The 13,876-nt window shown below is 37.5% G+C and overlaps 1 protein-coding gene across 1 annotated transcript in view; it reads right to left on the reverse strand.

Moving 5' to 3' along the window:
• PDE4D (phosphodiesterase 4D) overlaps positions 1–13,876 on the reverse strand; it is a 409,381-nt gene that overhangs the window by 100,711 nt on the left and 294,794 nt on the right. Inside the window, exons 3-5 of the mRNA XM_074166434.1 lie at positions 11,431–11,467; positions 6,408–6,481; positions 5,145–5,194 (exon numbers count right to left, since the gene is read on the reverse strand). Coding sequence (XP_074022535.1) covers positions 5,145–5,194; positions 6,408–6,481; positions 11,431–11,467 — 161 coding nt within the window. The remainder of the gene's footprint in view (positions 1–5,144; positions 5,195–6,407; positions 6,482–11,430; positions 11,468–13,876) is intronic.

Raw genomic sequence — 13,876 nt, forward strand, 5'->3', positions numbered from 1 at the left:
CTTTATTCCCTGCTGTGCTCTGGAAGAATCCCAGACATAGGAAAGAATAAAAGGCATTTGGATTATTGAGGACATCTTCATGCAGTGATACACTGCACAGTCCAGTCTGGCCCTGGAAGAGTCAGCAGGGTATGTAACACTCTGCCTTCTGGACTTTCAAACAGTTTACTGCATATCAATAATATTATTTTTTGTTGAAAGAGAATGTATTCTATTTTAATCCTATCCTGTTATTAAACAAAATCTTTTAGTTACAGAACTGGTATGAGTGAGACACACTTGTATATAAGTATACACACACCTAAAAACAATCCATTGTTCCCAGTGCCATAAGATGTGACCTACTGATTTTCGTCTGTAACCTTTGTTTTTTCTTGTTATGTCCAGCTGCTTGTATTTAGCGGTTTAGTCTGTATGAATATAGATGTTTAGCTTAACATAATGATATTTAAGTGTATCATACTGAAAGACAGGAACATAATATTTAATTAATGAATTAATATTTAATTATTAAACAGTGATTAATTATACTTTAAATGTAATAAAATCTCTAGCAAAATACTGGTAGGTCCCATTTCACAATCATAAACTTAATTGGGAAACCTGAAGCTAATCAATACAAATAATGAAATGTGTTGGACAAAGCCTGTGAAAAACATGCAAGAAATTCCATTTGATTGGCAGGATATTGATTTCTGCTGGATTTAAGATGCACAGCCATGCATGTAAAAGGTGTAACTCAAGTCCAATAAGAAGCAATGAAGACATGGAGTAGCAAATTAACTCAGACTTATAACCTCATAATCTTTCATTTTTGTATACATGACAAAATCCAAAGGGGTCTTCCTGACACTAAGACACATGCTTTCTATGTTTTAATAAGTGAAATGTAGAGGTATATTTGGTAGCTTGCTATTGAGAAATTCCATGTATTTTCCTCTATCTGATGAAATAGGTTTGGGTTAGTTTTTGATGTAAAATTAAAAAGTGTAAATAACTTCTAAAAAGTGCAATTTTGCAATTATGATTTATTTTAGGATTAAATTAATTGACTTTTTTGTTACATATACAGGTCTTCACTTGAAGGTCCTTTGGCATTGCATTTGTAATATACAGGGCCAGTTATGTAATCTACCTTAAGTCCACTTCAAAGCTATTACTATGAGTTAGGTATTATGTCTATCTAATGTATGTATATATATGAACCAGACCCTGTGTCTATGATTTCAGGTTAACTAATACTTGCCAGTTCTTCAGTAGTTGTGATAGTATTCTTAGGCTCAGAAACTCATTCTTTTGGGCAAACTTGCTTTTTCTGCATGCATAATCTTTTCACATAAAAGCAGCTGCAGACTGAGTTTGCAAATTGTCATTAGGTGGACAATGACAAAGAGAAATTGTGGGATCTCCTATCTGTTTTAAATCTGACACACATCAAGAAAGACCTTAGATGGTTGCTTCCTAATTCAAATTATTGTGATTTAGAAATGCAGATATTAGAACTGTAGTAATTAAAAGATATCCAATGCCTGCTCACTTTTTCATCTGTTAAAAATTAACATGTGAAAGCTTAATCCTTGAGTCACAGCTAGTTTCATTTGGTTTTTTTTGAAAATGAAACTATATAATTCACTGGTTGTATTAAGAGAATTACTATCAACTTGAAATGAAACACCATTCATATCACTGCCTGGAAAATGTGACTCATAGTGAGAGGAACCCCTCTTCTGGCTGAAGCACGGAACACCGCACATGGAAACACTACAGAAAACAGGGAGTTATCCCAGGCTGGTCTCCGTTGAGGGAGAGAGATGGTACTTTTAGGGAGTAGTTAATCTGCCTTTGAAGAAGACGTCTAACATAAGTCAGTTTGCATGTCTGCTTAGTCACAATGACTATAAGAGGACTCTAAAAAGCCTCAACAAAATAGATATCTACATCCTAGATGTCTAAGGCAGACAAGAAAAGTGCCATCTAAGAAGTCTGTTGTGACATGAAAAGCTCCCACCTCCTGCCCCCTAATTTGTCTGCCAAGGAATGCTCAGCATGCTATAGCATTCTTGGCTGATATTGAAGATCAATGGTGCTTACGAGCTTCTTTGAACACAGTTTCCAAAAGGGATTAATGTGGTTATATTGAATAGAATAAACCATATTTTGATCACCAACTTATACATATTTACATTGAGAAATCACCGCAAATTTTAAGGCCACCATGGTTGCTATTGCTTCTAAAAATGTAAATATTTGATTCCTGTGCTGCTTCACTTCTCAATTCCACAGCTTCTTTCTTTTTGCTAATGCATTTTCTTCCACATTTATGCCTCAGGGTGAATTCTTAAAATAGTAAATGGGAGAATTTTTCTCTTGCTATTTTAGTCACTTTGCTTTACAAAATCCCTTTTCATCTTTCCCTTATCACTTTCCCTGTATCTTCTGCAGTAGCTCCCTTTTGCTACACTTTTGCTTTCTGTGATCTTCCTTTTCCTCAATTAGAGTCTTGTCAAAGACACTCTTCCAGGAAGCTTAGCGACATAAACCCTCCATCCTAAGTGTCTGTTTCTGGTTTAGCACTGATGTCGTGTAGTGACACTGTGCCTCCCAGTCACCTAGTTCATTACACTGATGATCAGTTCTTGCTGAGATTGGTAGCTGAGCCATCTGGATGATGTGATGGGGCTCTACCTGTCTGGTGTATTGCTCTGGATACTCCATGACACGAACTCTGGGAACTGCAGGACCAGGAGGATTTCTCAGCAGGAAGGATCTGCACAAGCCACATTTCAAACATTTCCCAGAAGAATTCAAAAAGTTTAGTAGCATCTGAAAGGGTTTTCAATCATTCTGTGAAGAGCAGGAAAAGTGTTTGCAATACATCTTCCTTCTTGGCATAGTGCTGTAGTGGAACATGTTTTACTAGGATTTCATATGCCACAAGAAAGCACCTATGCATACTTCTGTGCTTATACCATGACATTTGTTGCTATGGAAATATCAAAACCAGTCTATGACTAAGAACAAGCAAACCCGTTCAGGCAAAATAGTATCCAGCCTCAATCCCATTCAACAGTCAAAATGAATTGTAGCCATTTTCATGCTTTATAGTGGCTTAATATCTTTCCTGTATCATTAATATCTTTTAGCCACTTAAATCCAATCCACACAGGCCCTAGTTCAATGCATAATCTGGGCACAGCAATTCCAGCAGCATCTCTGAGAAATCAGATTAAACTAAATCAGACTGAATTATCCTTACTATTTTTTGCCTTCTCTTGCTTCCTTTAAATTTCTTGGCACAGAAGCATTTTCTAGATGAGTTGCAGCACCGACTACACCACCTTCCTTCTAATCATTAAAACTTCAGATGATTTATTGCTCTTGACATGTAGAGTGCACTCTGGGGTTTAACTGAATGGAAACCTTCAGGTCAGGGGGAATTTAAAAAGAGCAACAGTAACTTCCAGCAGAGTATGTCTTAGGTCCTGCTGTCTGAGCAGCTTCTCCTGCAGGAGAAAAGAAGCTGACCTCAGGCAAACAACTGTGAGAGAGCACGTAAGGTAGGCTGGCTGTGTGTTCACATACGTACACGTCTTCTCTTCTGGATATCACATTTTCTTTTACTATCAGGGATTTTACTTTATTACAGGCTTTCTGTAGTTAGCCCCTTGGAACCAAAGAAAAAGCCCTATTTTCCAGTATGTCTATCTCCAGTTAAGATAACAGACTTCTGGATGACTGCGTTTTATGAGACAAATCCCACAATTAAAAATAGGTTTAACATCTATAAATGACTGAAATGTCTCATGGCGAGTAATTTGAAACCAGTGCCCAAAATTACCTCCTAAAGGAATACATTAACAAAGGGTTATAATTGATCTAAGCACTTACCTGTCTCCCCTTCCTATTTATTTAATTACCATGAATTCAAGTATGATTGCAGAACATTCTTAACTAAGGATGCTTTTCTGTTTATAGAACAGATTTAAGGGTTTAACCCTCTATAACCCTCTGATATGCCTTATACAAAAATGCTTAGAAAATATGATGTGTTCCTAGGACAATAAAATTATACAGAACTGACAAAACTGGGTCTTTTAGAGGTAAATATGGATATTGTGTGAGGCTAGATGGAAAAAACTAACAATGTTAACACAGAGCCTAAGGACAGAGATTATTGAACATGAGAAAGCCATACTTCTCAAAATAGCTAAAGTACATTTCTTCCTTGAGTTACAAACCCATTATACACTTAAAAAGATGAGATATTTTGAAAATTCTGGAAATGTTAAGTTTTCAGTTTAAATGATAAATTGCCTGTTTAGTAAGTGTTTGCATACTTTGATCAAGAGGCAGAGAAAATGCATTTTCGCTCTGCCAACACACTATAGAGAATGTAACTACCTGGAAAATTACACAGTGTTAGAACACATGGATTAACATAATGTAAAAAATAGGAGGTCAAATAAGGTACGTTCCCATAAAGATGTCCAAGACCAAGTTGTCCTAAAAATAACCAAAAGTGCCTCACGGTAAAATTTTCAAAAACGTTCAAGTAACTTACAATGCCAGTCCATTTTACAAGATGATGTTTCTTCAGAAATAATAGTGTCTTTTACGAAGGAATTATTTTTCTCTTATGCAACTTCAAATGTTATAGAAATAGAATTTACCATCCTAAATCAGAAAGGTCAGTTTTGAAAATTTCTCCTCGTTGCCTAAAGGCCTGTAATGCAAGGATTTTGCCTCAGTACAACTACAGGAACTCCATGTTCTAAATGAGAGATCGATGCATTCCTCATACCTGTTTTTTCTAAAACATCTTATTGCAATAAGTTACTGATGATGGTAATCGTGACACAGTCACATACTGGTATATAAGGAAAAATGCACAATTTAGGAAAGAAATTAACAACAGGATAATAAGACAGAAATCAGAAAGCTAACATGATACAACACCAAAAGTCACCAATTTGAGTCATCACATGACTCAAATCCTCTTAATAAAACAGATATAAGGATATGAAACAATATAAGGTTATTATTATAAGATGCAGTTTTCTGTAAGACTTTATAAAAAGAAATATTAAATTTAGAAACCCATGGTGGTTTCACAGAGAATTTTTAATCACGTGAATTACTCTTACCTGTTATAGTTGCTTTGTTAATGGATGGTTGGTTGCACATCGGTGATCGTCTGTTTAAAAGAAATGAAAAAAAAATGTGTAAGCCTCTTAAACTCATAGATAACTGAATCCTTGAACAATATAATAGAAAATAATAACTTCCTTGGGAAGTAATTTGGGGCTGGAATACTCTGGCATTGCCAATTTAGAACAGAACTTTCTAGTATAGAAGGGAATTCACAACAGTCCCTGAAACATCTCTGCAGATTGGGAACTCCAATAGAGGAATATTTTAGGAATTTACAAGTTCATTAAAAACCTGCCTAATCATACCTGGATCTTACATCTAGCTTGAAGTTTCGTTTATATACATGGTTATTATTATTATAACATGGCTTGCACTTCCTACATTCTCTGACTTGAAACACTTTTTTTCTAAATTATTTTTCACTTTATTATTTTGTATATAAATTTTGCACATTATTTTATGTATTTCTTCCACGAGAATCTTTAGGGCAAACAGCTCAGTGGACTGCTTTGCCTATTGAAGCAAGCTAGGAGTTGCTGGTCTGACATGCCTGCATAGGGATGTGTGAATGACAGCAAGCAGGGGCCACACATATTCCAACCAAGGGGGCTAGAAATATCTTTTTGTGGCACTGCATAAGCAATGGTAGGCAGCTGTCTTTGGAATGCTAATTAATTCTAAGTGCTAGAGATGCACACTTTGGGTGAGGGAAATGACTCCACTACAAAATTTGCCAGTGTAACTAACAGTGTTAACTGTGACTCTGTAACACGATTGGAGAAAGATCATATTTATAAAGTCTCATTCCTGATCATGAACTAATGTGGATAAGTGGGATATCATTATCTTGGATGAGTAAAGCAGAGTTCTAGGTTCAGATCATGCAAGTAAGTAGCTCACAATGAATATAACTGTCTGCTCGCTTTGGTTCATCTGCAAGACACAGACTCCGCCTGCATTATCATCTTTGAATGATCTTTGACATATGACTAATTTATTGAAAATCATATAAGTTGCACAAAACCACTCCAAGTTTATGCAAGGACAACAATGCAAAAGCAATTAGTAGGCAAGGGGTTTGTTGTCTCAGCTCTCAAGTACAGCAACTTCAAGAGATCAATAAACTTATTACTCATCACATGTTGTGTGCAGGTTTGTGACACAGACTTAAATTGGTAACATCTGATTGTTATTCTTAGTTTACATTTTAAAAGTATCACTGCAAAAAAGTTCAGTGGCCAAAAATTGACACTCACTTGCTGGGTGCCCGATCTTGTAAATTGGTTAATGCAGCAAAGTTATTCCGTACAGTACGCAGGCTGGCCAGCACCTGGAACAGACAAAATGGTTTCAGTCTAAATTTCTGCGCAGGTGAGACTGATTTATCTCCACTCCACTGTGCTGAAAGAAAAAGGAAAGGACATTGCAAATCAACTGTAAAAGGTTTCCAGAGTTGATTTGTCTGAAGTCTTTGACCATTATTTAACAATAACATGTCTGTAATATGAGGGCAATAGTTTATTTCTTTTTTTTTTTCCCCATAAACAACTCATTATTTGTTTAAAGACAGACTTACTTGAAGAGGAGGAAAGTTTTTCACAGAATACTACTTAGTTCTCTAAAATGACCGTAAAAGCATTCATGTTTGAAAGATAATAGCCCATTCAAGCCTAATACTTCATGCATAAGAAATGATTACAGAATTTTCCATTTGCAGTTCAGCCCCCACAAACCTCAAAGGACAAAGGGAATGAGATTGTCTAGACTGCCAGGAAAAATAAAACTGGCTCCTTTAAGGGGTGCAGTTGTTTTGGGGACAGTGCAGGAGGCAGAGTAAGAGGAAGGTACAACCTGAGCAGGTGGGAAATATCTGCAGGCTCTTACAAGCTTTGCACATTAGGAAAGGTGACATAAATGAAGTCCTTCCTTTCAGGACTTGATTTCATGAGAAGCAGCAGCTTGCAGAGGCAGCAGAGGAGTGTCTACCTGTTATAAGTGGCATGGACACTCTTTTCTGAAGGCAGTTGGTTAAATGCAATAAATTTTGCACCACATAAGGATAATAAGATGCACCCCTCTGACTAGGGAGAGGCTGATGTCAGAGAGGAGTTGATTGGAACCACACTGGGAAGGAGAGGAGGCAGCAATGCTAACCACTGGTGTGTTTTTGCAGAAGTTGCCCATTGTTGTTTCTCAGCCCAGACTGGGCTGGTTCCCTGGAGAACCTGTCCTGGGAATAACAAAGGGAATGGGAATTTGGGTTCCAGAGGTCTTGAGTTGAGGAGGATACAACCCTCTTTTCATAGCCCCTTAAATTTTACATGGGGTAGGAGGCTGCAGATAAAAGAAGGATTTAGTGAAAGCTTGTAACAGACAGAAAATATTCAGGAGATAATAATGACTGGCAGTGTTCAAGCTATTGTGGGTAATTACCAAATGAGTTAAGATAATAAAAATAAAAATACATTTGTTGCCTAATTAGACAGTATTAATTTCATTATCTTTTCCTTTCCAAAGATCAGGAGGCAAACTCACATATTTTATATTCAGCATGGAATAAAAATAATTATATATGCCATCAAATTTGCATGACCAGGGTACAGTGACACTAACAAACGTTGTATTTAGATGTTGGATATACACAGGTGGAAGTCAGTCATGCACTGAGCAGAAGGGGAAAGAAGATCTTGGAGTTCAGAAGTTCAAAAATAAATACACAAAATACAAAGAAAAACTGCTGAAGTATGAAAATATTGTAAAAGGAAAGAATGAGTTGAAGATGGAAGGAGAAGATGGAAAGCATAAAAAGAAAAAAGTTGGGCCTGTTAAGGTGAGACACACATTTTAGTGACTGCCGTCCATTTTCAGTTCTCTTTGGTCAACCTACCTGGGTTCGGGGTGTGTGTGCCAGGATGCTGAGACAGCTTGTATGTGCTAGTATTACCAGAGAAACATATCTGTGTGGCTCCCAGAGCTGTCTCAGGCCTTGAAAAAATGTAGTTGTTTTTCCTGTCTGCAAGTTCCTACTCAGTAAGCCCTGTTGAACTCAAACTGACTGTATATCCAGGTGTACTGAGAACTGGAAGCGTGTACCAGGGTAGGTAAGTGACTCAGTGACTGATCTCAGGTACGGCCGTGCCTATAAGCTCTGCCTCTGCTGGATGGCGACGAATGACTCTCTACCTGCTGCACAGCGCTGAGTTTCAGGATGGTTAGTAGGCTGGGTGCGAAGCCACGTGAAAACGTGAACCTACATGGATCTGAGAATACATCATGAAGACATGGCTCTGAAATAACAGGGTGCTTAGCACCTGCGGTGCTGGGGAAAGAAGTGTGCAGTGCTGCAAGGTTGCTCAGGGCCAGTTAGGAGTGGAGGCTAATGAGTTTTTCTGGACCCACGCTTGGGTCTGTACAGAGTTGTGAGGGAGTATCTCTGCCATGCTCCTCGCTGTGCACATTGACCCTTTTTTTCAGCTTTCTGAGGTATTATGAATCTCTCCTTTTTCAGAAAGCAGAGACTTGACCGTTTGGTTTGTATGTCCTTCTGTTTGGTCTACTGGCAGGTGGGGTAACTGTTTTGTATGTCCACGGGTGAAACCTCCAGCATCTGCCCAGCATCCCAGCTGGTTTAGCATAGGTGCACGTATTTTGAGCAGTTTCTGCGAGTGCAAGATGTCCTCACATACATAGCAATGAATGTAAAAGCGACAACAAAAACTCTGGCCATTGGATACAGTGGAGCTAAACAACTTGATTTGCTGTATAAAAATATTAATATTTATAAGTCTATTATAAGTACAAAAAATATTTCAATTTTTCATTATCATTTGCTTTAAGTGACAATTTCTCTGTCCACAGAGGTTTCACTTTGCTTAATGTTTCTAGAGTTAAATTTGTGAGCAAAAAGCAACCAGATGCCTGCAAACCTCTTTATGTTTAGTCCTTAAGTAAATAATATTATTTTCAACATCAAGTTACATACAAACAGTAGCAAGTGAACTAATTTTTTGGTGATTAAAAACCTACAGAATTGGACCTTAAATTTCAAATCACTCAATTTTATTTTTAAAAACAAAGTTCTACAAATAATTAAGTTACAACAGTTGCAGCATATTACAATATAGGGAAGTGTAATTAATAATATCCTTGTGATAGATTTTTTTAGTTTTAGCTTACAAAGTTCCATTCTGGTAAAAATAGGGAATTATTTTGTCCTGTGGGCTGGATTCTACATGGGGGACACAGCATGCCACCCTGCCTCCAGTTAACAAATGCATCCACACTACCATGGTGATGTGCTGAATAGAAACTGAAATGCTAAAATTGGAACTATTATCACCAGGAGGCCCATGTTCAGATGAAACAAGCCTCCTGATCAGTTGAAGAAAATATGGGTAGTTTGAAATAACTGGAAGATGTGCTCCATATGCCATGATCTACCACCACCATGAAGCCCCAAATGGATTAATAAAGTGCTTTGTCTGTTTGCAACACAAAAAAAAGCATCTACATGATGAAATACTGATCTAGGAAGATATTAAAAGGATGGTTTGTATGATGTGTAGACATTGCACTGGCACATGGGATCCAATTTCTGAATTCCTGAGTGAGGACCTAATACTGCTAACGTAACTCAGAGGGGCGGGCCCTGTGCTTAGCTGCAGATGCTGTCTGTGAGCATGGGATTTGCATATTCAAATCACTTTTAAATAGGGCTATGTTTTTCCTAAGAGTCTAATCAGATGTTACTTCCCCTCTGTTAGGCACACTCTATCAACTGCATCTCAATTCCCCGTGTCAGGGAATGGGACACGGGATAACTCACCCTGTGACTATTCTTTCTCCTGTTCAATGCAAACTAAAACAGGTTGATTTGAACCACTGCTAACAGGAGTTTGCACTGAAATACTAAAAGCTCTCAAATAAACTATTACGGCACCTTGTTGCAAGTAGCAATAACATCCAACTGCTCCTGCCCTAATTACTGAAGCACATCCACCAATGCCAACAAGAATATGGAACTGCCCTTAAAACAAATGAGGTGTTTTGTCCTGGGAAAAATGTATCCATAGATGGTGTGTAATAATTTCCATTTTTCTAGGGATATTATAACCTGTCTTATCTATGTGGCACAATTTGTAATTAAAATTCAGATGACAAAGTACATGAACTCAACTATGGTAAATATTATTGGATTGCTTGACCACCATACAATTTGTATTTTTTCTGTGCTCAGGAGTTAGGGTTTTTATGTTTCCTGAGGGACTAAAACCAGAAGTGGTTTTACTTTTTTTTTTCCTCTTGTTTTTCCTGTAATTTCTTCTCTTCCATTATTGTTGAAGTATATTTACCATTTTGGAGATCTTAAAGTATTCTTGGAAATGCCCTGGCTTAATCTTTTATCTGCTAATAAAAGATGAAGTTTCTTCATATTAAGGATTTGATCAGCCAGTGTCTTATAAACGCCATATCTGTTTACAATATAATAAAATATATAACATATTAAATGAATATTAATTATTCTAACAGCTGATCATTAGACCAAAGCATCTTGCATATTCAGACTGGTTGGATAGTTTCTTTTTATTTGAGTCTGCTGTGTGACTCAATCTTTCTCTTTCCATTCACCTTCAATACCATATGAGTTCAAAATTTATTTCCCCCCCTGTAGTTACACTGAATTAACTTTCATTCCGATCTATTACAGGGTAAAACCTATCATCATGACTTCAAGGAATATCAATGTTAATTTTTCATACATGACAAGACAGCTCTATTGCTAAAAATTGTGGAGTTTCAGTCTAAATTATATAGAATTTTGAGCTGATATTTTATAAAACAGAATCTGAATTTAAAAAATCAAACAAATATAGAAGGGTTTGTAAAGGAACATAAGTATTCTGGTTAAAACTTATCTTGCATCTAAAAATTCCCTTGTATTGAATGCATAAAAATGTTCAAAAGGAGAAATTGTAATTAAAAAAAAACAGGAAAATAACAGAGAGTATACATTTGTCTTCATCATGACTGTCTGCTACAGTATTTGAAAAGAGATCAGTCAAAGGTGGTGTTGCACTTCAACTTTTCAGACAATCAACAAGCATTAAAAAAGAGAGATATAGATAACAGAGTGGGAGGTTTATGACTTTCTGTTTAGACAGTTTTTTCCTGTTTCAAGCAATATACCTTACATAATATTAACAACAGAAAACAACTGGTTTGGCCATTTGGCCTTTAATTTGCAATATCATGTGAGAAATATGGCAAAATTGTGCCTACCTGAGCAAATGGTGTCACAATCAAGTCATCTCCATGTCTGAAAAAATGAGCAGAGTTGTAAGTTAGGTATGACTCAAAACTTATCTCACAGCTTTAACAGAAAGAAAATCAGGTTTTACAATGCACTGTTGGTAACTCCGGTTTTATTCTTCAGCAGTTACTCACTACCGCTGCTTTACACATCCTTTGAAAAGTAAATATCAACTCAGTTATTGCCCAACTGCCTGGCCTGTCTATGGGACAGCTGATGAACCAGCCCATTTCTGCGCTGCAGGTTGGGCAGGTGGCCCACCACCCAGCACTCATCTGCAGAGATTTCATCCCAAAGGATGAAGGCGCAAATACCGAAAGCGACCCCATTAAGGGTTACCAGCAGGTTTGTGAGCGCTGGACAGGCGAGTAACTGCAGATGGCTGGGCAGCGCATCGCAGACGAATGAAAACCTGGTAAAACTTTCAAACTGACTCACACCTCGGTAGCTATAGGGGGTGTGACCGCGTGTGTGCGGTTGCTGTGGCAACCTCACCCACGCCACGGGGTGACGTATGGGCAAGGTGCCGGGATGACGCACTGTGGGGATGAAGGGAGGAAGGGAAAGAGGGGTTCCTTTGCTTCAGCACTGAAAGCTGCCACTTGAAACGGATTCCAAAAAACACAGTCTTGTAAATAGAAGTAGGCTGAAGGGCTGTTGAGCTTAAGAGTAGCATCTGTAGCGCTAAGGATATGGAGTCAGACCTCTCCAGGAGACCACAGGGATAGGAAAAACTTGGAGCTTTCATTGATTGTATCTGGTATATGGCAGCAATTAAGATGAAGAGAAATTTTTCAAAGACAAAAAATACAATATGACTCCATTTTTAATTTTCCTGTATTTTCCTGCAGTGAATTTATTGTGATAAGTTAGAAGTTGCAGCTTTCAGCAGAAATTACCACTAGTTTGGTGCTATTTTAATGTTATTTAAGTTTAAGCATAAAATATGAGTATTTAACAAAGGATTTCAAGTCCATGAAAGTCTAATGAGAAAAAGGCTTTCTGATAAATGGAGAAATTTGATTTGTGCTTGAGTTGCTATAACATCATTCTTATAATTTCTATACTGTCCACAAGAGAGTAATGTTTTTGCAGGTATTGCGAGAACTTAATAAAAAGCAGTAAGCACAACCACAGAGCCTGTAAAGATGAAACAAAACTCCCCAATATTCAAAATTATAATACTTAATATCCGTGTAGCTGCTTTTACTACCATCTCTTTTGTTTCTTTTAGTTGAAATAAATGAATGGATTTTTACAGACCCTGTGGAAGATGTCTGCACTTTTAACACGGTCTTTGCAGGAGTGGTTGGAATAAGGTGTTGCTTCAGGTGAAACCACAGTCCCAGCCTGGCTGGAAAGCGTGTAAGTCTGATCCTCACACCAAACCAGAAGAAACATGGTACCATGGGGAGAGCTCAGAGGCATTAATCACTCAATAAAGCCAAATCAAATCAGTTATTATAGACATGATGAATCAGTCCAGGACATTAACAGGGGATTTAATGACCAGCTGGGTTAAATACCTCTTCATGTTTTCATTGGGTCATGAAAACTTCAGGAAATGTCCCAGACTGTAATTTCTGATCAGGATTGCTTAATGAGTTACACAGCTAAACAAAGGCTTCAGCAGAAGATAAGCCTTTTCTCCCCTGATCTCCACTTACACAGATGTAGTGTGAGTATATACACTACCTCACTTCCAGAAAAATTATGCTCTTTGTCTTCAAATTCTGTGAAATGGTATTATCTGCTGTGTGGCAGCTGGCTTACCTGTTCCTCTAAAATCTGTTCATTTCTTCTCTTTTATAAAGAATATTTCTACTATTTGCATATAGCTACTCCGTTTTCTTTTCTGACACTTTAAAGAGGCACAGCTGTGTAGAGCAAGGAACCCTGCATTAGTCATCTGAATGACTTCTGCAAAGATGGTAGAGCCTAAAGCCTCAAGTAAATTATTTGCCAGTCTTCCTCACACCTGCCCACTTTGTTACTCAGGTTGTTTAGGCAAAAAGCAAACAAAGGCTTGAGCAAATTCTTAGAAATGCGTGTGGGTCTTTTGTAAGTGATCAAATTCTGCAAAGAACTGTGCCTAAAATAAATACATAAACCCATTTTTACTGATCTAGTCTAATTCCCACACTTGGGAATGATAAGGGGCAGAATCCTGGAGATGAAAATTTTTGCAAGTAGCAGCAGAACTGGACAAAGAACAAAAATATTAAATTGTTTCTACCTGTAAATAAGCCAGGTAGAGTAGAGCTAGTGCTTTCTAGCGTCACAAACATCTGTCAGTGGCAAACACTCTGAATGCCCAACACATGACACAAAGGCACAAAATATGCATCAGTGCTTCAAATTCCCAAGCAACTGCTACAACATAGTGCAGATTGTGAAAACTATGAAAATAGGATG

This window comes from Numenius arquata, chromosome Z (genome assembly GCF_964106895.1).
Source record: "Numenius arquata chromosome Z, bNumArq3.hap1.1, whole genome shotgun sequence".
Taxonomy (NCBI): Eukaryota; Metazoa; Chordata; class Aves; order Charadriiformes; family Scolopacidae; genus Numenius; species Numenius arquata.